Raw genomic sequence first — 23,692 nt, 5'->3', positions numbered from 1 at the left:
TACAGATACAAAGCCAATGAAATGCATTTAGCATCTGACCAGAAATGCAAAGAATAGTGTTATTTACTAAATAACTGTGAATGAAAAAAGTGCTACAGCACACAAATATAAAAGTACTGAGACAGTACAATATGGGTGCAATACTGCTTAGCGCTGTGATGAGAGGTTCAGCAGGGTCACAGCCTCAGGGAAGAAGCTCTTCCTGTGCCTGCTGGTGCGGGAGCGGAGGCTCTTGTAGTTCCTACCGGATGGGAGGAGAGTAAAAAGTCCATGGTTAGGGTGAGATGCATCCCTGATAATGCTTTTCGCCCTGCCCAGGCAGTGTTTATGGTATATGTTCTCAATGGTGGGCAACTGGGTGCCGATAATCCACTGGGCAGTTTTCACCACACGCTGGAGTGCTTTGTGGTCTGATACGGGACAATTGCCATACCACACTGAGATGCAGTTGGTGAGTATGCTCTCAACGGTACAGCTGTAAAAGTCCGTCAGTATCCTGGGACAGAGGTGAGCTTTCTTCATGCTCCACAGGAAATAAAGGCGCTGTTGCACCTTTTTGATCAGGATGGAGGAGATCAGGGAGCAGGTGAGATCCTCGGAAATGTGGACACCAAGGAATTTGAAGCCTGATACATGCTCCACTACAGTTCCGTTGATGTAGATGGGGACGCGAACATCATTATGTGCGTGTCATATGTTGTTTGCGATCATGCTCTTGACCATGATTGCTCTTGGCAAATTTCTCTATAGAAGCGTTTTGCCACTGTACACTTCTGAACACTGCATACAATAAACAACATAAGCACAGGAGATTCTGCAGATGCTGGAAATCCAGAGTAACACACACAAAATGCTGGTGGAACTCAGCAGATCAGGCAGCATCTATGGATGGGGATGTTTGTGTTCTGATGAAGGGTCTCAGCCCGAATGGTCTACCCCCTAGATGCTGCCTGACATGCTGTGTTCCTCCAGCATTTTGTGCTTGTGTACAAACAACCAGCTTCACACCTCCTCTGTAATGACTCTTCCCAGGCAAAACGATCACTCCAGCAGGAAATCTGGTGGATGAACTCAGGGGCTCAAGCAAAATCCGTGGGAGAAAAGGAATTGTCGAAGTTTTAGGTCAAAACCTTGCCTCCTTTTTCTATTGTTCACCTTAACACTGCCATTAACGAACAATACCATTCCAAGAGAAAGGAGTATGTGGATGAAAGGGGTGTAGAGACTGAAGGACTGGGTGCGATTTCCAACTAGCATTTAGAAAACAGTCCAGCACTAGATCTGGACAGACCACATCCATCTTGTGGCTTTATCCTCTGGTGGAGATCCAAGACAGTCTTCCCAGGTCCCTTTCTCCAGCTAGCAAGTGTTTTAGAGAGGGTGAAAGGAGATTTACAGAATGCTGCCTGGATTAGAGTGTGATGAGAGGCCTAGGCGAGGACAGTAAGGATCCTAGTGTGGAGTATCTGAGACTAGAATTGAGACACAATTTTGAGACTGAAATGAGAATAGGGTTCTCGACTAGACCCAAGATGGGACCTGATGTGCCTAGACGAGAATCCAAATGAAACTGAAATACTAAACACTATTGCAGATAGAACCAGAGTTAATGATTGAGCCCCGAACCTCAGTTCAGATGCTCTTTAAATATTCAAATCTTGGCACCAAAACATGGCCTGCCAATTAGCGGAGCAGGTCAGAATCTTTAAAGGGATCGTACCAGCTATTCATACTCCTGAGAATCGGAGCATATAAATGCCGGAAGCTGCTGTTCTAAGGTGCAAACTGTAATGTAGAGAGCACGTCTTATGACGAAAGGCTGAGCAAGCTGGGACTTTCTCAATGGAGTGATGGAGGATGAGAGATGACTTGATAGAGGTGTACAATTTTATACAAGTGGATTGCCAAAGACTTTTACCCAGGACAGAAATGTCCAGTAAGAGAAGGCAAAATTTTAAGGTGATGGGAGGAAAGTATAGGGAGAATGTCCGAGGTAGTTTTTTACACAGAGTGGCAGATGTATGGAACACCCTGCCAGGAGTTGTGGTAGAGGCAGATATATTAGGAATATTTAAGAGCCTTTTAGGTAGGCACAAGAAAAACTGAAGGACTACGTGGTAGGGAAGGGTTAGATTGATCTTAGTAGGTTAAAATGTCGGCACAACTTCATGGGCTGAGATCCTGTACTGTGCCATTCCATCCAAAAGTTCAAAGTAAATTTTATTATCAACGTACGTATATGTCACCATATACAACCCTGAGATTTATTTTCTTGTGGGCATATTCAACAAATTCATAGAATAATAACTAAAACAGAATCAATGAAAGACCCCACCAACTCGGGTATTCAACCAGAGCACAGAAAACAAACTGCAAATGCAAAAAGAAGAAACAATAATAATAAATATCATTATTATTGACCCCACTTGGAGTACTGTGCTCAGTTCTGGTCACCTCACTACAGGAAGAATGTGGAAACCATAGAAAGGGTGCAGAGGAGATTTACAAGGATGTTTCCTGGATTGGGGAGCATGCCTTATGAGAATGGGTTGAGTGAACTCAGTCTTTTCTCCTTGGAGCAACGGAGGATGAGAGGTGACCTGATAGAAGTGTATAAGATGATGAGAGGCATTGATCGTGTGGATTGTCAGAGGCTTTTCCCCGGGGCTGAAATGGCTAGCATGAGAAGGCACAGTTTTAAGGTGCTTGGAAGTAGGTAAAGAGGAGATATTGGGGATAAGTTTTTTACGCAGAGAGTGGTGAGTGCATGGAATGGGCTGCCAGTGACGGTAGTCGAGGCGGATATGATAGGATCTTTTGAGAGACTCCTGGATAGGTACATGGAGCTTAGGAAAATAGATGGCTATGGGTAACCCTTGGTAATTTCTAAAGTAAGTGCATGTTCGGCACAGCATTGTGGGCCGAAGGGACTGAAATTGTGCTGTAGATTTCTATGTTCTATGTTCTATTTAATAATAATAATGCTCAAGCTGATGAAGAGCATTAAGGTGAAAAGTCCTTGAAAGTAAGTTAATAGGTTGTTGGAACATTTCAATGATGGGAAAATGAAGATGAAGGAAGTTATCCCCTTTGAATCAAAAGCCTATATTCTATATTTCTTGAAAATCCTTTCCCATCTCCACAATCTTACACCCCCACCATCTCTCTTGCACCTAGTTCTACAACTGACAAGCAGAAGGAACACACACAAAATGCTGGTGGATCGCAGTAGGCCAGGCAGCACCTACAGGAAGAAGTACAGTCGACATTTCGGGCTGAGACCCTTCGTCATCAATACTTGAAGGGGGATAAAAGATAAAGAACTATGTTGAAAGAGGAGGGGAATGGGACTAAATGGATTACCATTAGGCTAAATCAGTTCCTCGGAGACACAAGAGACTGCAGAGGCTGGAATCTGGAACCACAAACAAACTACTGGAGGAACTCGGTGGGTCAGGCAGCACCTGCCGAGGGTAATGGACAGTTGATGTTTTGAGTCGAGACTCTTCCTCTGGACTGGAAAGGGCGAGGTAGCCAGTATAAAGAGGTGGAAGGAAGAGGTAGAGCAAGACAAGTGATAGGTGGACCAAGGTGAGGGACATGATAGTGTAGGATTTTGTGAACAAAGCATGCGAGTCATTTTATGTGTCTAGCAAAACCCAAGACCTTTACGTCCATTACAAACCAACCAAAAGTAGTCGCCTTACTCTGATATCATTAGGTCCGACAAGGTATCTCAAATTGAACACAACAACTCAATGTCGGTGTTTGTGAATTATATAGTACAGTTTCTATTATGAACCGTATGTGTCACCTGTCAGTCATAACATTAATCTACGATAGGCAGGTGTGGGCTGGAATGATGTTCAGGAGTGATATCCAGGAATGACGGAGTTTCATAACTAAAGCATTAACACCACTTCACTCCCTGTGGATGTCTCACGCAGAGGCAGATGGTGAAAACAATTTAACACAATGGATGATCAGTGCTTACGTTTTCCAAGTCGGCATCGTGAAACGGAAACTGACCCATCACCTTCTTAAACTCCTCTTCATTCGAAACAGGAATTGCACTGTAGTTGTCCAACTCTAAGATATATCTGTTGAAACAAGAAATCAGTACAATTAGTATGGAAGAAGTTAACATCCCCATTTCTGAAAAGTGAAGATTCATTTTTTGAAGCCATCTTCAAAAGGCAATGCCTCAAAAAAGCAGCTCCATCATTAAGTATGCTCATCACCCAGGACATGCTCTCTTCTCATTGCTACCATCAGGGAGGAGGTACAGGAGCCTGAAGACAGACAGACAGACAGACAGACACACAGACAGACAGACACACACACACACACACACACACACACACACACACACACACACACACTGTATTTTAGGAACAGTTTCTTCCCCTCTGCCATCAGATTTCTGAATGGACACTGAATCCATGAAAAATACCTCAGTGTTTTTGTCTCTCTTTTTGCAAAGAATGTACAGTACTTTACAAAAGTCTTAGATGCATATACTGTGCGCACGCAAACACACACACACACACACACATATTATACATATAGACAGTCAGTGCACTGTGTAAGTTCATGGTCTTCTGCTGCAGTAGCCCATCCACTTGAAGGTTCCTCCAGCAGACTGTTAGCTGAACATAGAGCTGTACTGGTAAAAGCCCTGTGATCTTTGGTTATTACCCAACAACCACTCTCCTCAACACTGAACTGATTCCACAGCTTCACATTCACTTTCAAGGACTCTACAACTCCAGTTCTCAGTATTATTTATTTTTCTGTTTGCACAATTTGTCTTCTTTTGTACATTGGTTGTTCGGTTGTAAGTCAGTATTTCATAGATTCTATTGTATTTCTGAATTTTTCTGTGAATACCTGCTGGGAAATGACTCTCATATGGTGATATATACATACTTTGATAATAGATTTACTTTAAACTTTGACTTTGCTTGCAGCAGGATGTGAGTGGTCCAGCTGACTGGTTTTGTTGGCATTCCATATTGGAATTGGTTTCTTATTGTCACATGTACTGAGATACAGTGAAAAGCTTGTCTTGTAAATTGTTCATACAGATCAGATCATTACACAGTGTATTGAGGTAAAACAATAACAGATACAGAAAAAAGTGCAGTGCAGGTAAATGATAAAGTGCAAGATCATATCGAGGTAGATTGTGAGGCCAAGAGTCCATCTTATCATACAAGAGATCCGTTCAAGTGTCTGATAATAATTGGGTAGAAGCTGTCCTTGAACTTGTTTGTTCATGTATCTTCTGCCTGATGGAAGAAAGAAGGGAGAATGTCTGGGGGAGATTTCGACTTTTTCAGCTCAGTTCATGAATCTGATCCCAGTGGGAAACAACCAGTTGTTCAATCTTGAAGTGAGTGTCTTCAAGTTCTTGAACCTAGAGTCATAAAGTCAGAAAAGTACAGCAAAGAAACAGTCCCTTCAACTCATTCAGTCCGTGTCAAACCATTTAAACTGCTTCGTCCCATCAACATGCACCATAGGACCAGATCCCTCCATACCCCTGCCATCCATGTACCTGTCCAAACTTCTCTTAAACATTGAAATCGATCTTGCATGCACCACTTCTGCTGGCAGCTTGTTCCAAACTCTCACCACCCTCTGAGTGAAGAAGATTCCCCTCATGTTCTCCTTAAACATTTCACCTCTCACCCTTAACCTATGACCTTTAGTTGTAGTCCCACCCAACCTCAGTGGCACCTCCTGTTTGCTTCTATCGAATATTGAAGACTAAGGGGTGACCTTATAGAGGGTCATAAAATCATGAGGGGCATAGATAGGGTAAACGCACACAGTCTTTTTCCTAGGGAAGGGAACTATGCATGCTTAAGGTGAAAGGTTAAAAACTTAAAAGGGACTTGAGGGACAACTTAGGAGTGGTGATTAAACAAACTTCAGAGGAAGTGGGTCAAGCAGGTATGACAACATTTAAAAGATATTTGGATATTTACATGGATGAGAGGGATTTAGAGAGATATGGAAAAGACACAGGCAAATTGGACTAGTTAGGTGGGCACCATAGTTAGAATGGACAAGTTGGGCTGAAGGGTCTGTTTCAATGTTGCATTACTCTATCTAGGATTAGTATATATAAGTGGTTGATGGTCAACACAGACTTAGCGGGCCAAAGGGCCTCTATCAGCATGGTAACGCTCTATGATTCAGTGACTAGAAACCTGAATTCAAGTTCTCAGACTGTGCTAGTATGGCTCAACTCAAATTTCCTTGTTAAAGTTCTGTAGACAACTCACAGTGGTTTGAGAATTTCAAAGCAGTTAAAGTTTCTGAAAATAAATAGCAGCTATTGGTGAAAATGAGGCTTCAAGTTGACTAAGTTCCAGAATACACAAAACTACTGTATAACATACATGCCTACCCTGCAGGCGATTGCTAATATTTTCCTACTTAATTTAAGATATAATTGAAGGGTTTACTCTGTGGCACATGAACAAAGCTTAACAGAGAAAAAAAATTAAATGACCTAAACATGAGTAAAATACAGGACTTTGGGAATAAACTGCTGAGTAACAATGTGGGGGAGTTGGAATAACATCAGTGGGGATACAGTCAGTGACACGGCGCTGGGGGAGAGGAGTAACAGTGGGACAGTGTGAGGGAGCTGGAATAACATCAGTGGGGATAGTCAGTGACACGGCACTGGGGGAGAGGGGTCACTGAGGGACGGTGTGAGGAACTGGATTAATTGTCAGTGGGGATACAGTCAGTGACACAGGGTGCTGGGGGAGAGGGGTCACTGAGGGACGGTGTGAGGGAGAATCTATATGGCATCTTTATGTTTAAACTTTATGCAGGTTTTAACTAGTCATTCAATGCAAGTTCCTTTTTGCCAATCTACTGTGTAGACATCAGTTGTAACCAATAACCACAGTTACCTATGTCTACCGTGTGGACATTGTTTCCTTTTTAAATTTTTTTTTAACTTGCTTACTTTTATTTGTTAGTTGTTTATTTTTACTGTTTGCACGATCTGTTTTTCCTTCTCTCTGCACATTGCATATTTGACAGTTTTATTCTTTTAAATGGGTTCCGTTGGGTTTCTTTGTTTTGTGCTGCCTGTAAGGAGATGAATCTCATGGTTGGATATAGTATACATACTTTGATAATAAAGGTACTTTGAACTTCTCTACTTGCAAAGTAACAGTAACTGTCCAACTAAAGTAACTCTCCGCAGCATGGATTCCTTTCGTATTCCCTTGCAAATATGCCATAAATACTTCACTGAACCATGGTCTCTCCATCACAGAAAGCTGCATCTTTGATCATTTCTGGATCATCTGGTCTCCAACACATCCAGCAAGATTCTCTTTAGCTTTAAAAAGTTGAATCCGTTGGCCCTTGGCCATTTCTTCCAGGATATTTTGTTTCCTCCCACAGTCCAAAGGTGTGCCAGCTGTTAGGTTAATTGGTCATTGTAAATTATCCTGTGATTAGGCTAGGGGGTTGCTGGGAGGCATGGCTCAAAGCACCCAGGGGAAATCCATGCTGTCACGGGGAGAACGCACAAACTCATTACAGGCAGCACCAGGAATTACAGGCAGCACCTACCATGCCACCAGACTCCGCATCCAGCACCTAATTCTCCCAAACTTCCACCACCTCCAATGGGATCCTAGCACCAAGCACATCTTTCCCTCCCCCCACTTTCTGCTTTCAGCAGGGATCGCTCCCTAAGCATCTCCCATGTCAAATCATCCCACCCCACTGATCTCCCTCCTGGCACTTATCCTTGCAAGCAGAACGAGTGCTACACCTGCCCCTACACCCCCTCCCTCATTACCATCCAGGGCCCTAAACAGTCCTTCCAGGTGAGGTGACACTTCACCTGTGAGTCTGTTGGGGTCATTTTCTGTGTTTGGTGATCCCGGTGTGGCCTCCTGTATATCATTGAGACCCAATGTAGACTGGGAAACTGCTTCACCAAGCAGAACAACTGGGATTTCCCAGTGGCCGCCCATTATAATTCCACTTCCCATTCCCATTTCAATATGTCCATCCACGCCTGCTCCACTGTTGTGATAAGGCCACACTTAGGTTGGAGGATCAACACCTTATATTCTGCTTGGGTAGCCTCCAACCTGATAGCATGGACATCGATTTCTCAAACTTCAGGTAATGCCCCCATCCTTACCTTCACCATTTCCCATCGCCTTATTCCACCCTCACTTTATCTCCTTGCCCACCCATCGTCACCCTCTGGTGCTCCTCCCCTCTTTTTCTGTCTTCCATGCCTTCTGTCTCTTTCACCAATTAACTTCCCAGCTCTTTACTTCATCCCTCCCCCTCCAGGTTTCACCTATCACCCGGTGTTTCTCTCTCTGCTCCCCCTCTCCTTTTAAACCTACTCCTCAGCTTTTTTTCTCCAGTCCTGCTGAACGGTTCCAGCCCAAAACGCCGACAGTACTTTTTTCCATAGATGCTGCCTGGCCTGCTCAGTTCCTCCAGCATTTTGTGTGTGTTACTCGGATTTTCAGCATCTGTAGGTTTTCTCTTGTCTGTGGGCGGGAATTGGTCACTGGTACTGTGAAGTATTGTACTAACCACTACACTTCAATGCAGCAGCAGTATACATAGCAGTTACTATAGTATAGTCACTGCTCTGCCTGTGGCTGCAAGAAATTGCAGAGAGATGTGGACATAGCTCAGCGCATCACAGAAACTAGCCTCCGCTCCATAGACTCAGTAAATCAGCCAGCATAATAAAAGCCCCCACCCACCCCAGACATTCACTTCTCCTCTTTCGCATCAAGCAGAAGATACAGAAGCCTGAAGGCACGTAATGCAAGGCTAAGGACAACTTTTATTGCACTGTTATAAGACTACTAAATGGAATTCTTGTATGATAAGATGGACTCTTGACCTCAAAATCTACCTTGTTATGGATTTGTACTTTAATGTCTGCCTGCATAGCTCTTTCTCCGTAACTGCAACATTTTATCTGTGTACTCTTATTGTTTTTCCCATGACTGTGATGAAATGCCTGTAAGTGCAAAATTTAACCAGGATGCTGTCTAGATTAGAGACCATGTCTTATGAGAAGAGGCCAAGTGAGCTAGGGCTGTTTTCTTTGCAGAGGAGGATGAAAGGTGACTTGATAGAGGCGTATAAGGTAATAGAATAGAACTTCATTGCCATTGTTCCAGACAACAAGATTGCAGTGCTATGCCAGTCTGTGCAGAACAGATATTTACAATGCATGGGGTACAGCTTAAACTTAAAAACTACATATTTACATGCAACAAGCGATTTCAATAGTCCATAACCCTCAAAGGCCATTGGCAAGCCGGGGTGTAGCATTATTCAGCTGCACAACAGCCCTCGGGAAGAAGCTGTTTCTCAGTCTTACTGTCTTGACTACGGTGTTTCTGTATCTCCTACCAGACAGCAGGAGGTTGAACAGACAGTGTCCGGGATGGGATGCGGTCTTTAACGATGTTACGAGCATGCCATAGGATGCTTACACTCTTGATGCGAGAGCTGTAGATTGTCTCCAGGTCTGGCAGTAGAGTCCCAGTGATGTGCTGAGCCATCCTAATCACCCGTTGGAGTGCTTTGTGATCTGGTCTTGCTGCAGTTGGAGTAACACACTGTCATTCCATATGTCAATACGCTCTCTATCGCACTTCAATAAAAGTTGGCCAGCAATCTCTGAGGCAGATGAGCTACAGTCGCTGTTGTGCCTTCTCTACTATCGAGGTTATGTTGTTAGATCAAGTTCATCACCAAAAACTTGAAATTGAAGACCCTTTCCACTGCATCACCATTTACAAATAGAGGGGCTTGTTGGGGATCTCTTGCCTTCCTGAAGCCATTTATCATTTCTTTTGTCTTCTTAATGTTGAGTGATAGATGGTTGCTCCTGCACCAATCGGACAGTTTCAACATCTCCTCTCTATATGCAGATTTATTATTGTTTGTGATTTGGCCAGTCACAGTTGCGTCATCTGCGAAATTGGAGATTCCAAGTTTGTAGCCTGAGCAGCAGTGCAGCCACAGATGGAGTGGACAGCCAGAGGCACTTTCCCACATTATTCATAATAACATGCAACATGGAAGCAGGCTCTTCAGCCCATTGATTCCATTCTGACCCTTAAGCATCCTCTTCCCATTTTATTCTCACATTCACACCAATTTGCAATATTGGGTTCAACTTGGAATATTGTATTCAGTTCTGGTTGCATCATTATTGGAAAGATGTGGAAGCTTTAGAACAGGTGCAGAGGAGATTTGCCAGGAAGCTGCCTGGATTAGAAAGCATGTCTTGTGAAGATAGGTTGAGTGAGCTAGGGCTTTTTTCTTTGGAGCAAAGGAGGGTGAGAGTGATTTAACAGAGGTATACAAGATGACAAGAAGCGTGCTGCTTTCACTTAACAGATGTTGCCTGACCTGCTTGATTTTCCAGCAGCTCCGGATTTAATTTCAGATTTCCAATGCCTGCAGTATTTTGACCTTCTAGGCCAGTTCTAGGTTGACTAACTCAAATATGCTGGGAACCAATCGGGGACTTGCCTTGCCTGTATTAGCTGTTCAATGCATACATTTCACACAGCATTTCTGAACCCAGTCATCTCAGCAAGAATATTTTTATTTCCTTCAATGAGCACATCCCGCACTTCTAACAATAGGTTCCCAGACACGATTGCTGCTTTAGCACGGATATTCATAGCATGGACAGGCAGGGAATCACCCAGCAACAAAGAATATATTTGTGAGAGTCAGACTGCTGCAGATTTGTGTTAGTAATTTGAAACACATGGACATTTTCTGAAGGAAAATGTCGCCAACTGTTCCTTAATGATTGTGCACTTTAGAGGGCCAAATAGTAATTTGGATTGAGGACAAAAGCTTCAGGGAAGAAGCAGGGGAGGAAAAGAAGAGAACTACAAAGAAAGTGAAAAGTGAACGAGCAAAATAGAGGAAAAAAAAATTAGGACAGCCTGTACAAGAAGTGTGAGATGTTCTCAAACATGAGAATGTATTTAAACCCTGATTGATTCAAAAACAAAGACACAATGGTAGGAAGATGGAAATCCATTGATCCTGAACGGGGAAGAGTGATGGGTCAGAGTTACTGATACGGCATGAAAACAGACCCTTTCACCCGACTCTTGGAAAAGAGAACATGACAGCTCAGTACAGGCTCTTCGGTCCACAATGTTGTGCCGACATTTTAGCCTACTCCAACATCAACTTTATCTTTCCTGCCACATAGCCCTCCATTTTTCTTTCATCCATGTGCCTACCTAAGAGTCTCTTAAATGTCCTTCATGTATTTGCTGCTACACCACTGCTGGAGGTGTGTTCTATACACCCACCACTCCATGTGTAAAGAATCTACCTCTGACATCTCCACTATAGCTTCCTAAATCACCTTAAAATTACGTCCTCTTCCACCATGGGAAAGTCCCCGGCTATCCACTCGATCTATGCATCTTATCATCTTGTCCATCTCTATCAAGTCACCTCTCATCTGCCTTCATTCCAAAGTGAAAAACCTTAGTATGGACAAGGAAATCTCACCCATGTTGGCTGTTGGCCCAGCGAGCTACTTCCATCTGCCTGCATTTGACCTAAATCCCTCTAAACCTTTCATACCCATGCACTGACCAAGATTGTTTATAAATGTCGCTAATGTGCCCACCTCACTATTTCTGGCAGCTCAGTCCAAATACACAACGCCCTTTGCATGAAAAAGCAGCTCCTGATGTCCCTTTTAAATCTCTACCCTCTGATCTTAAACCTATGCCCTCTTGTTTTTAGCACCATTTCCTTGGGAGAAAGTCTATGTGCTTTTACTCTGTCTATGTCACTCATCACCAGGTTCAGGAACAGTTATTCCCCTCGACCATCAGGTCTTGAATCAGTGGGGATAACTTCACTCACCTAATCACTGAACTGTTCCCACAAACTATGGACTCATTTTCAAAGGCTCTTCATCTCATTTTCTCAATATGTATTGCTTCTTTTTCCCTTTTCTTTTGTACTTGCACAGTTTATTGTTAGTTGCACATTGGTAGTTTGTCCATCCTGTTGGGCGCAGTACTTGGATCCTTGAATTTATTGTGTATGCCCATAAGAAAGTGAATCTCAGGGTTGTCTTCAGTACTTCAATAGTTACTTTGAATTTTGAATTTATATACCTCCAGGTCACCTCTCAATCTCCTACCTTCCAGAGTGCTCAGGAATTCAGGAATATAGTGTTTACAATGCCCTGTACTTCATGGAGGATGGTTTGGAAAGCATTTCTGATCAAGCCACAGAGAAAGAATTCACTAGGGTTAATGTCATATGAAATGAACTGGAATGAGCAACCTTGCAGTGGAGTTGGGTAGTTACCTATGTAATCCTTCCTTCGTTATGTGCCATGTCATATGACATGGGTGATCATAGTCTTTCCATGATTATGATTTTTCTTGGCAAATTTTTCTACATAAGTGGTTTGCCATTACCTTCTTCTGGGTAGTGTCTTTACAAGAGATGGGTGACCTCAGCCACTATCAATACTCTTCAGAGATTGCCTGGTGTCAGTGGTCCCATAACCAGGACTTGTGATCTGCACCAGCTGCTCATACGACCATCCACTGCCTGCTCCCACAGCTTCACAGGACCCTGTTCGGGGGGCTAAGCAGGTGCTACACCTTGCCCAAGGGTGACCTGCAGGGTAGCGGAGGGAAGGAGCGCCTTACGCCTCCTTTGATAGAGACGTATCCCCATCCTGCCACCTATTTATTAATTGACCATCAATAAACGAAGAAAACTTTGCTGGACAAACTGTGTTCAGCATGAACCTGTGTTTTCCCTGTCCTGGAAGAATTTGTCAGTAGTGTGGAAGCAGCTATATTTTGTGTCTCAGAATCAGGTTTATGATCACTGATATTTTGATGCTTTGCTGAAGTACATGCAAGGCATAAAAATTACCATGAAAAAATACAATAATAATATACAGTAAAGCAAAAATGTGATGTAATGTTAAGAGGTTCATGAAATCTGTTGGTGGAGATGTAGAAGCGATTCCTAAAACAATATGAGTGTGTCTTCAGGTTCCCATACCTCAAGGGTTCCCAACCTGGGGTCCATGGACCTTTTGCTTAATGGTATTGGTCCATGGCACAAAAAGTGTTGGGAAGCCCTGCCAGAGAGAAGGGGGAGTGGGGTGAAGTTACATAGAAACATAGAAACATAGAAAATAGGTGCAGGAGTAGGCCATTCGGCCCTTCGAGCCTGCACCGCCATTTATTATGATCATGGCTGATCATCCAACTCAGAACCCAGCCTTCCCTCCATACCCCCTGACCCCTGTAGCCACAAGGGCCATATCTAACTTCCTTTTAAACATAGCTAATGAACTGGCCTCAACAGTTTGCTGTGGCAGAGAATTCCACAGATTCACCACTCTCTGTGTGAAGAAGTTTTTCCTAACCTCGGTCCTAAAAGGCTTCCCCTCTATCCTCAAACTGTGACCCCTCGTTCTAGACCTCCCCAACATCGGGAACAATCTTCCTGCATCTAGCCTGTCCAATCCCTTTAGGATCTTATACGTTTCAATCAGATCCCCCCTCAATCTTCTAAATTCCAACGAGTACAAGCCCAGTTCATCCAGTCTTTCTTCATATGAAAGACCTGCCATCCCAGGAATCAATCTGGTGAACCTTCTTTGTACTCCCTCTATGGCAAAGATGTCTTTCCTCAGATTAGGGGACCAAAACTGCACACAATACTCCAGGTGTGGTCTCACCAAGGCCTTGTACAACTGCAGTAGTACCTCCCTGCTCCTGTACTCGAATCCTCTCGCTATAAATGCCAGCATACCGTTCGCCTTTTTCACCGCCTGCTGTACCTGCATGCCCACTTTCAATGACTGGTGTATAATGACACCCAGGTCTCGTTGCACCTCCCCTTTTCCTAATCGGCCACCATTCAGATAATAATCTGTTTTCCTATTTTTGCCACCAAAGTGGATAACTTCACATTTATCCACATTAAATTGCATCTGCCATGAGTTTGCCCACTCACCCAACCTATCCAAGTCACCCTGCATCCTCTTAGCATCCTCCTCACTGCTAACACTGCCACCCAGCTTCGTGTCATCCGCAAACTTGGAGATGCTGCATTTAATTCCCTCATCCAAGTCATTAATATATATTGTAAACAACTGGGGTCCCAGCACTGAGCCTTGCGGTACCCCACTAGTCACCGCCTGCCATTCTGAAAAGGTCCCGTTTATTCCCACTCTTTGCTTCCTGTCTGCTAACCAATTCTCCACCCACACCAATACCTTACCCCCAATACCGTGTGCTTTAAGTTTGCACACTAATCTCCTATGTGGGACCTTGTCAAAAGCCTTTTGAAAATCCAAATATACCACATCCACTGGTTCTCCCCTATCCACTCTACTAGTTACATCCTCAAAAAATTCTATGAGATTCGTCAGACATGATTTTCCTTTCACAAATCCATGCTGACTTTGTCCGATCATTTCACCGCTTTCCAAATGTGCTGTTATCACATCCTTGATAACTGACTCCAGCAGTTTCCCCACCACCGACGTTAGGCTAACCGGCCTATAATTCCCCGGTTTCTCTCTCCCTCCTTTTTTAAAAAGTGGGGTTACATTAGCCACCCTCCAATCCTCAGGAACTAGTCCAGAATCTAACGAGTTTTGAAAAATTATCACTAATGCATCCACTATTTCTTGGGCCACTTCCTTAAGCACTCTGGGATGCAGACCATCTGGCCCTGGGGATTTATCTGCCTTCAATCCCTTCAATTTACCTAACACCACTTCCCTACTAACATGTATTTCGCTCAGTTCCTCCATCTCACTGGACCCTCTGTCCCTTACTATTTCTGGAAGATTATTTATGTCCTCCTTAGTGAAGACAGAACCAAAGTAATTATTCAATTGGTCTGCCATGTCCTTGCTCCCCATAATCAATTCACCTGTTTCTGTTTGCAGGGGACCTACATTTGTCTTTATCAGTCTTTTCCTTTTTACATATCTATAAAAGCTTTTACAGTCCGTTTTTATGTTCTCTGCCAGTTTTCTCTCATAATCTTTTTTCCCCTTCCTAATTAAGCCCTTTGTCCTCCTCTGCTGAACTCTGAATTTCTCCCAGTCCTCAGGTGAGCCACTTTCTCTGGCTAATTTGTATGCTACTTCTTTGGAATTGATACTATCCCTAATTTCTCTTGTCAGCCACGGGTGCACTACCTTCCTTGATTTATTCTTTTGCCAAACTGGGATGAACAATTGTTGTAGTTCATCCATGCAACCTTTAAATGCCTGCCATTGCATATCCACCGTCAATCCTTGAAGTGTCATTTGCCAGTCTATCTTAGCTAATTCATGTCTCATACCTTCAAAGTTACCCCTCTTTAAGTTCAGAACCTTTGTTTCTGAATTAACTACGTCACTCTCCATGTTAATGAAGAATTCCACCATATTATGGTCACTCTTACCCAAGGGGCCTCTCACGACAAGATCGCTAATTAACCCTTCCTCATTGCTCAAAACCCAGTCCAGAATAGCCTGCTCTCTAGTCGGTTCCTCGACATGTTGGTTCAAAAAACCATCCCGCATACATTCCAAGAAATCCTCTTCCTCAGCACCTTTACCAATTTGGTTCACCCAGTCTACATGTAGATTGAAGTCACCCATTATAACTGCTGTTCCTTTATTGCACACATTTCTAATTTCCTGTTTAATACCATCTCCGACCTCACTACTACTGTTAGGTGGCCTGTACACAACTCCCACCAGCGTCTTCTGCCCCTTAGTGTTACGCAGCTCTACCCATATCGATTCCACATCTTCCCGGCTTATGTCCTTCCTTTCTATTGCGTTAATCTCTTTTTTAACCAGCAACGCCACCCCACCTCCCCTTCCTTCGTGTCTATCCCTCCTGAATATTGAATATCCCTGAACGTTGAGCTCCCATCCCTGGTCACCCTGGAGCCATGTCTCTGTGATCCCAACTATATCATAATCATTAATAACAATCTGCACTTTCAATTCATCCACCTTATTACGAATGCTCCTTGCATTGACACATAAAGCCTTCAGGCACTCTTTTACAACTCTCTTAGCCCTTTTTAATGCTTGCCCTGGATTTGTCGGCCTGCCACTTTTACTTTTCCCCTTTGTACTTTTTGCTTCTACGCTCACTTTACACCCCTCTGTCTCTCTGCACTGGTTCCCATCCCTCTGTTGTGAACTAACCTCCTCACACCTAGCCGCTTTAATTTGATTCCCACCCCCCAACCATTCTAGTTTAAAGTCACCTCAGTAGCCCCCGCTAATCTCCCTGCCAGGATATTGGTCCCCCGAGGATTTAAGTGTAACCCGTCCTTTTTGTACAGGTCACACCTGCGCCAAAAGAGGTCCCAATGATCCAAAAACTTGAATCCCTGCCCCCTGCTCCAATCCCTCAGCCACGCATTTATCCTCCACCTCATCGCATTCCTACTCTCACTGTCGCGTGGCACAGGCAGTAATCCCGAGATTACTACCTTTGCGGTCCTTTTTCTCAACTCCCTTCCTAGCTCCCTATATTCTTCTTTCAGGACCTCATCCCTTTTCCTACCTATGTCATTGGTACCTATATGTACCAGGACCTCTGGCTCTTCACCCTCCCACTTCAGGATATCTTGGACACGATCAGAAATATCCCGGACCCTGGCACCAGGGAGGCAAACTACCATCCGAGTCTCTGGACTGCGTCCACAGAATCGCCTATCTGACCCCCTTACTATCGAGTCCCCTATCACAACTGCCCTCCTCTTCCTTGCCCTACCCTTCTGAGCTACAGGGCCAGACTCTGTGCCGGAGGCAGGGCCACTGTCGCTTCCCCCGGGTAAGCTGTCCCCCCCAACAGTACTCAAACAGGAGTACCTGTTGTTAAGGGGCACAGCCGCCGGGGTACTCCCCATCACCTTCCTTTTCCCCTTCCCCCTCCTAACCGTGACCCACTTGTCTGCCTCCCGTGGCCCCGGCGTGACCACCTGCCTTCCACTCCTCTCTATCACCTCCTCACTCTCCCTGACCAGACGAAGGTCATCGAGCTGCAGCTCCAGTTCCGTAACGCGGTCCCTTAGGAGCTGCATCTCGATGCACTTGGCGCAGATGTAGACGTCCGGGAGGCTTGGAGACTCCAGGGCCTCCCACATCCGACACCGAGAACAGCAAACTGCCCTCACAGTCATAATGCCCCTCTCCTCAAATAGCAACAGAAAATGAATGTCAAACCTTCCTCGCCTCACCCGCTTCCGCCTAAGCCCGGTGAGCCGAAGCCCTTAAGTCTTCACTCTGCTCTTCTCTTACGAGAAGTTAAGAGAAATCGATGTTCATGCCATCAGGTTGGAGGCTACCCAGACGGATTATGAGGTGTTGCTTCTCCAACCTGAGTGTGGCTTCATCATGGCAATAGAGGAGACCATGGACTGTCATGTCGGAATGGGATTAGGAAGACAAACTGAAATGGTTGGCCACTGGGAAATCCCACCTGTTATGGTGGACAGAATAAAGGTGCTTGATGAAGTGGTCCCCCAAACTATGTTAGGTCTCACTGATATAGAGGAGACGTTACATTAAAGCATTACTGTGTTGATGAAACTCTTGGTGACTTTTGAGTCATATTTATGGCACAAAGTTGGAATAGGAAGTTCTCATAGAGCCAAAGAGCATTCAAAAGAGGCTGAAGAAAGACAGAAAGAAAACTGTGGTGCCTGGTGATTTTGTCAGTGGTTGCATGTGTGCACAGCAAGTCAACAACAGAGAACACAAGTTCACAACATCTGGGAACAACTGCATATGTTCAAGCTGGATTCCCACTTATAACAAGGCAACATTTTCCAGAGCAAGAAAGGGAATATTTCTTCTTTTCCTTTTTCAAGTTTATTTATCTAAGACTTTGTTAAGCCCCACGGAGCTTAGTGTGTGTAAGTGGAGTGCTTCCAAGCAGCCTACAAGCCTACACAAGTTGTATTTATAATCAGAGGACTTAAAAGTTCAGAACGCACAAGGAGATCATCAGATCTGGGCACTTCTCTGCTGATTGGGTCCAGTTGGCAGCAGACAGGCAATACTGTTGACAACAGAATACTGTAAAGGAGGCCAATCGTGTGTTGTCTCCAGGCCTCACCCTCTCAAGTTGGAAAGGGAACTTTGGAAAACTCTCACCAATGGACCAATTACCAATCACTGTTGTATGGTTTCCTAGTATGATGAGATATACTCTTGGTATCTTCAACAAGACAACAGCCATCATTAAGGACGTCCACCAACTGAAAACCCACATTCAATGATTCAGAACCAGCTTCTTCACCTCCACCATCAGATATCTGAGTTGCCCATGAAACCAGCTTGCTATTACTTTTAATTTGCACTATTTATTTATTTTATAATTTATAGCAATTTTTATGTCTTTGCTCTATAGTAGTTCAATCACTCGAGTGAACTATGATGTTCTCCATGGGAGCTGTCTTTTGGTGGGTCCCCAGGTGGCTGTAGAGGCTGATCCAGGACACACATAATCAGGATGTCAGGGTACATTTCCTTAATGGAGAACAGCTGTGTGTGATTTTGTTTAACGTGGGGAGGCTGATGCACGGGCAGCTACCACATGGGCATTGACAGATCAGGATCAGGGTCCAGTGGAATGAAGTGCAGGACGACTAGGAAACCTTCACTACCATCGTGCTGTATCATCACCTTCCACCAGCTCCACCATTCAGGTTTAGTTAGATTGCACTAAATTCTCCCCCTTCACCATACAACCATGGGTGATCCTACCAGGAGTTAACCTCTAGGTGGCATTGCCCTTGGGATCACAGCAACTCACAAGCCTCTCCATCACGACAATGTGTGACAATGCTTGGACAAGGTTTGCACGATACTGTTGCTACAAAACAACAAATTTCACATCATATACAGTGGTAATAAGCTTCATTCTGAGGTATATTTTGTGTCAACTGAATCAGCATTGGCCATAGCTATTACCCCACCATTATTATTGGAGAATTGTAAGCTCAATATCAGCTTGATGGATTTACTTCCATCTCAGTAAAATTATCCGTAAGTCCTATACAATGCATGTCCTTGGATTTGAGTCACTGTTGTGCAGCAACACGACAAACAGCAAAGAATGGTTACTGTATTTTTGAAGGCACAGAGTCAGGAAAGTTGGCTGGGACCCTGCCAGAATCCTTTACTTTTGAAGAGGACCACAGGATATGTTAACAATCTCTCCCAGTGAGCCTGTCCTGATGTCTTATCCGGAGAACAGTCAGCTCAGATGTTCACACTCGGTAATACAGTGGAAAGTCACCGCAGTGGTCTTGCCCTCCTATCTCAAAGAGTCTGATACACGTGGCTCTGGAGGAGGAATGTTGACCCTCAGCTCTATAACATTGTAGCACCTAGTAGCTTCACTCACCACAACTCTGAGCTAATTCTACAACCTACAGACTCACCTTCAACATTTCTATAACTCTTGATCTCGGTGACATTTATTTATTACTTATATATTTATTTATTTTTGTATTTTCACAGTTTGTCTTCTTTTGTACATTGCTTGCTTGTCAGTCTTTAAGTATAGTCACTTTTCTTGTGATTGCAAGACATGTTGGATATCAGTAATATGGGATGAGTAACTTCGATTCACTGTTTTATTGGTGAGTAGTGGGGGCATATGTTGGCGGAGCTGCTTGGCCTCGATCGTAGTGACAACTAAGCCTCAAACAGTGGAGTCACCTGTTTGCGACCACTTGGGAGAAGGAGTCGGAATCAGCGTGCTCCACCCGTGTGCCAGAGGCATTGTGAAACTGTGTCCATACTGGAATTGGTGCTGCCTCCAGTGTTCACTCAGCAGAAGACAAGCTCTATTAAGTTCAACTGCAGACTGCTGCAAGTTTCATGGACTCAGGGACGAGGACTTTATTTTTTGTGTGTGTAACTCTATTTTAGTGCTATTGTATATATGTTATATGTGCCTTGTGCTGTGAATGACTGTTGTACTGTGTTTTGTACCTTCGCCTTGTTGGAACACTGTTTCATTTCGCTGCATTCATGGGAATTCATGTATGGTCAAATGACAACTAAACTTGAATTTTTTTCGTAATTTTTTGACTATGTCTTTACTTTCCTGTACTTGCCTATAGCAAAATGAATCTCAAGGTAGTGTATGGTAACATATACAAACTTTGAGAATAAATTTTACTTGGACTCTGACGTTGACTGAAGATCAGTGCTTAGGATAATCGAGTTGAATGTCTCAGCTGTGATATAACTGAATGGCAGAACAGCTTTAACGTTCAATTAAATCACTTCCCGGTCCCGCTAGATCATTTAGCGATTATTTTCTCATTTGCTTTTGACATTATGTCTATGCCAAACCTCAGAAAAATCTCAGCAATCCCTCTTCCCCACTTATTTCCCCAAGAACGAACCCCTCTCACATGTCTATCAACTCATGAGCAACAAGCACAAAATGCTGGAGGAACTCAGCAGGTCAGGCAGCATCTATGGAGGGGAATGAACAGCTGACATTTCGGCTAAGACTCAGAATGTCAACTAATTATTTCCTTCCATTAATGCCGCCTGACCTGCTGATTCCTCCAGTATTTTGTGGTGTGTTGCCCAAAATTTCCAGCACCTCAAAAATCTGTTGTCTCTCCATTAACCTCTCCTGATTCTCCTCCCACCGATCAACACAAGGATTGGTTTACAGTCACCAAATGCTGGTAGTTGGAGGCCAGACGTATGTGAATCTGGGCCAGGAACTGGATGTTGGGGGCTCAGTGGCGGTTTCTCTTGACACTGGAAACCAATCTGCATGTATGACTGGGCAGGTTGGATTAAAGATTAGATTTATTTGTTATATGTATATCAAATATACAGTGAAATATGTTGTTTTGCATCAAATCAAATCAGCGAGGATTGTGCTAGGCAGTCGCCAAGTGTCACCACACTTCCAGTGCCAACACAGCATGCTCACAAGTTACTAACCCTAACCTGTACGTCTTTGACTGTAGAAGGAAAGCCGAGCACCTGGAGGAAACCCATGTGGTCATGGAGGGAACTTACAAACTCCTTACAGAGGGCAGCAGGAAATGAACCCCAACTGGTGACTGCTGGTGCTGTAGTAACATTACACTAACTGTTACACTATCCTACTTCCCCCTACTGTGCCACCTCTCCCCCCCCCACCCCCACCACTCTACACTTAGTTTGCTGTTGTTGTCTTGTTGCTGTTGCTCTGTCGTTTTTCTTGCCTGCGTTGTTCTTTTGAATGTTGTGGGCATGCTACGTTGCTGCCGGAATGTCTGGCGACACTTGTGGGCTGCCCCCAGCACACCCACAAAACAGTGCATTTCACTGTATGTTACGATGTACGTATGATACACAAATGAATCTGAATCTGAAGTAACTCAGCATCGGTCCCTCGTAATCACTCCAAACAGCATTTCACCATCTGCGTCTACCATAACATCGCTCTTAATCTATCCAACACGTTTAAACAGACAGGAGTGTCCAACAAGTTTTGGACCTGATCTTCACTCATCTCTGCGTGCGAAGAAGAGGATTTGGATTTTATTTTAAGCTTGTTGAAGCCTGCATTTAATTACTCTAATTGTGCAGTGACTCTGGAACATAAACAGTATGGATACCATGCCTCTCTTCAGCCGAAGGCGTCCAGCATGTCACAGTGGTATTTCTGCTTTTCACAAAAGGAAGGTTCAGGAGAGAGGATTGAAATTAGAGATGGAAAAGGGACATTGGGATTGGTAAAAACAGGACACAATTTTTTAGTTGGATATGGTGGAGGAAAGAAAGGGGTTTGTGGGTGACAGGGGCTTGTGCTAAAGAAAGCAGCCTGAAGCCCAAAAAAATCAGGACTTATTGATTTCCGATCCACAACCTTCAGCCCAGAAGACTGTAGACTTCCACTGCAACATAACAGTGATGCTCAGTACAAGTGAAGTGCCCTCCTGGTACAGTACTTTGTTAACAATCGTGGGTTCTCAGTCCTGGAAAGAATTCAACCCTAGGGCTGATGTTTAAAGGACTCATTATCGTCATCATCATTATGTGCCATTTTGTATGACATGGGCAATCATTGTCTTGACCGTTGTTCTTGGCAAATTTTTCTACAGAAGGGGTTTGCCATTGCCTTCTTCTGGGCAGTGTCTTTACAAGACTGATGACCCCAACCATTATCAATACTCTTCACAGATCATCTGCCTGGCATCGATGGTCACATAAACAGACCTGTGATATGCACCAGCTGGTTATATGACCATCCATCACCTGCTCCCATGGCTTCCTGTGACCCTGATCGGGGGCTAAGCAGGTACTACACCTTGCCCAGGGGTGAGCTGCAGGCTAGTGGAGGGAAGGATCACCTTACACCGCCTTTGGTAGAGACGTATCTCTGCCCTGCCACCTAAATGGATTCATCTAATCTTAAACAAAAGAGGTTCTGCAAATGATGAGAAGCTTAAGCAACAAGCACAAAGACAGAGGTGTGACAGGGTGAAAAAGGGCAAAGGTAGAGTGGTCAGCCAGAGACTTTTTTCTCAGGGTGAAAATGGCTAATATGAAGGGGCATAATTTTAAGGTGATTAGAGGAAAGTATAGGGGGGGATGTCAGAGGTAAATTCTTTACACAGAGAGTGGTGGCTGTGTGGAATGTACTGCTAGGGGTGATGATAGAGGCAGATCCATTAAAGAGTCTTTTAGATAGGCACATGGATGATAGAAAAGTGCAGAATTATGATGGAGGGAAGCTTTAGATTGATCTTACAACAGATTAAAAGGTCGGCATAAAATTGCGCTGGAACGAAATGGGGATAGGAATTAAAATAGACAATTTTTTTTAATACTTTATTTTCAAAATGGACACTAGTTTTGACAGCTCGGCTACATCTTGTAGAATAGTAGAAATTCTTTTACTTTCATTGGTCGCCGTACACCTCAATGCATCAGAATGGTAAGTGAGGAGAGGATGAGGGCTTGTGACCCTGCCTCCCCCGCTCCAGGTTGGCAGGTCCCAGGATTACAGGTTGATGGGCAGGAAGCACAAGGGCCAGTAATGCCCCAGGACAATGAGCTGGTGAGTCTGGAGTTCGGGTCCCGTAACTGGTGAGTTCTAGGGCCAAGTCAGAGGCCTGCTGTCCATGAGGCTGGAGGCCCGGAGGTGGCCAGTCCTGGAGGTGGATCCCTGTCTGTGAGTATGAGTGAGTGGGTGGGTGGGAGGGGGGCTTGTTTTGCTGCGGTTGTCTTATTTGATTCTGTTGTTCTTCTGATGAACATTGTGGGCATGCTACATTGGCACCAGAATGTGTGGTTGACACTTGAGGGCTGCTCTCAGCACGTGCTTGCATTGTGTCGGTTGTTAACGCAAACGGCACAGTTCTGAATTTGTTTTGATACAACTTTAATAAATAAAAGCATCTGAATCTAACCAATGAACTTCCAGAGTAAAGCCTTTCTCCAATTACATCGTGGCTTTTTAATCTTCAGCAGTGTTGGAGGTAACTCTTTAAATAATTAGCCCATTGCACAGAGGAGCAATTGAGAAAGGAATTCTTTATAAATGAAGCTTCTCAGAACATTTCACATGTACTGTGGAGA

General features: G+C 44.1%; 1 protein-coding gene across 2 annotated transcripts in view; it reads right to left on the bottom strand.

Moving 5' to 3' along the window:
• exoc6b (exocyst complex component 6B) overlaps positions 1-23,692 on the bottom strand; it is an 899,778-nt gene that overhangs the window by 326,346 nt on the left and 549,740 nt on the right. For both annotated transcript variants that reach the window (XM_063047162.1, XM_063047163.1), the window contains exon 14: positions 3,995-4,100. In XM_063047162.1, coding sequence (XP_062903232.1) covers positions 3,995-4,100 — 106 coding nt within the window. The remainder of the gene's footprint in view (positions 1-3,994; positions 4,101-23,692) is intronic.

This window comes from Mobula hypostoma, chromosome 4 (genome assembly GCF_963921235.1).
Source record: "Mobula hypostoma chromosome 4, sMobHyp1.1, whole genome shotgun sequence".
NCBI lineage: Eukaryota > Metazoa > Chordata > Chondrichthyes > Myliobatiformes > Myliobatidae > Mobula > Mobula hypostoma.
This window is presented reverse-complemented; position numbering and strand designations above follow the sequence as displayed.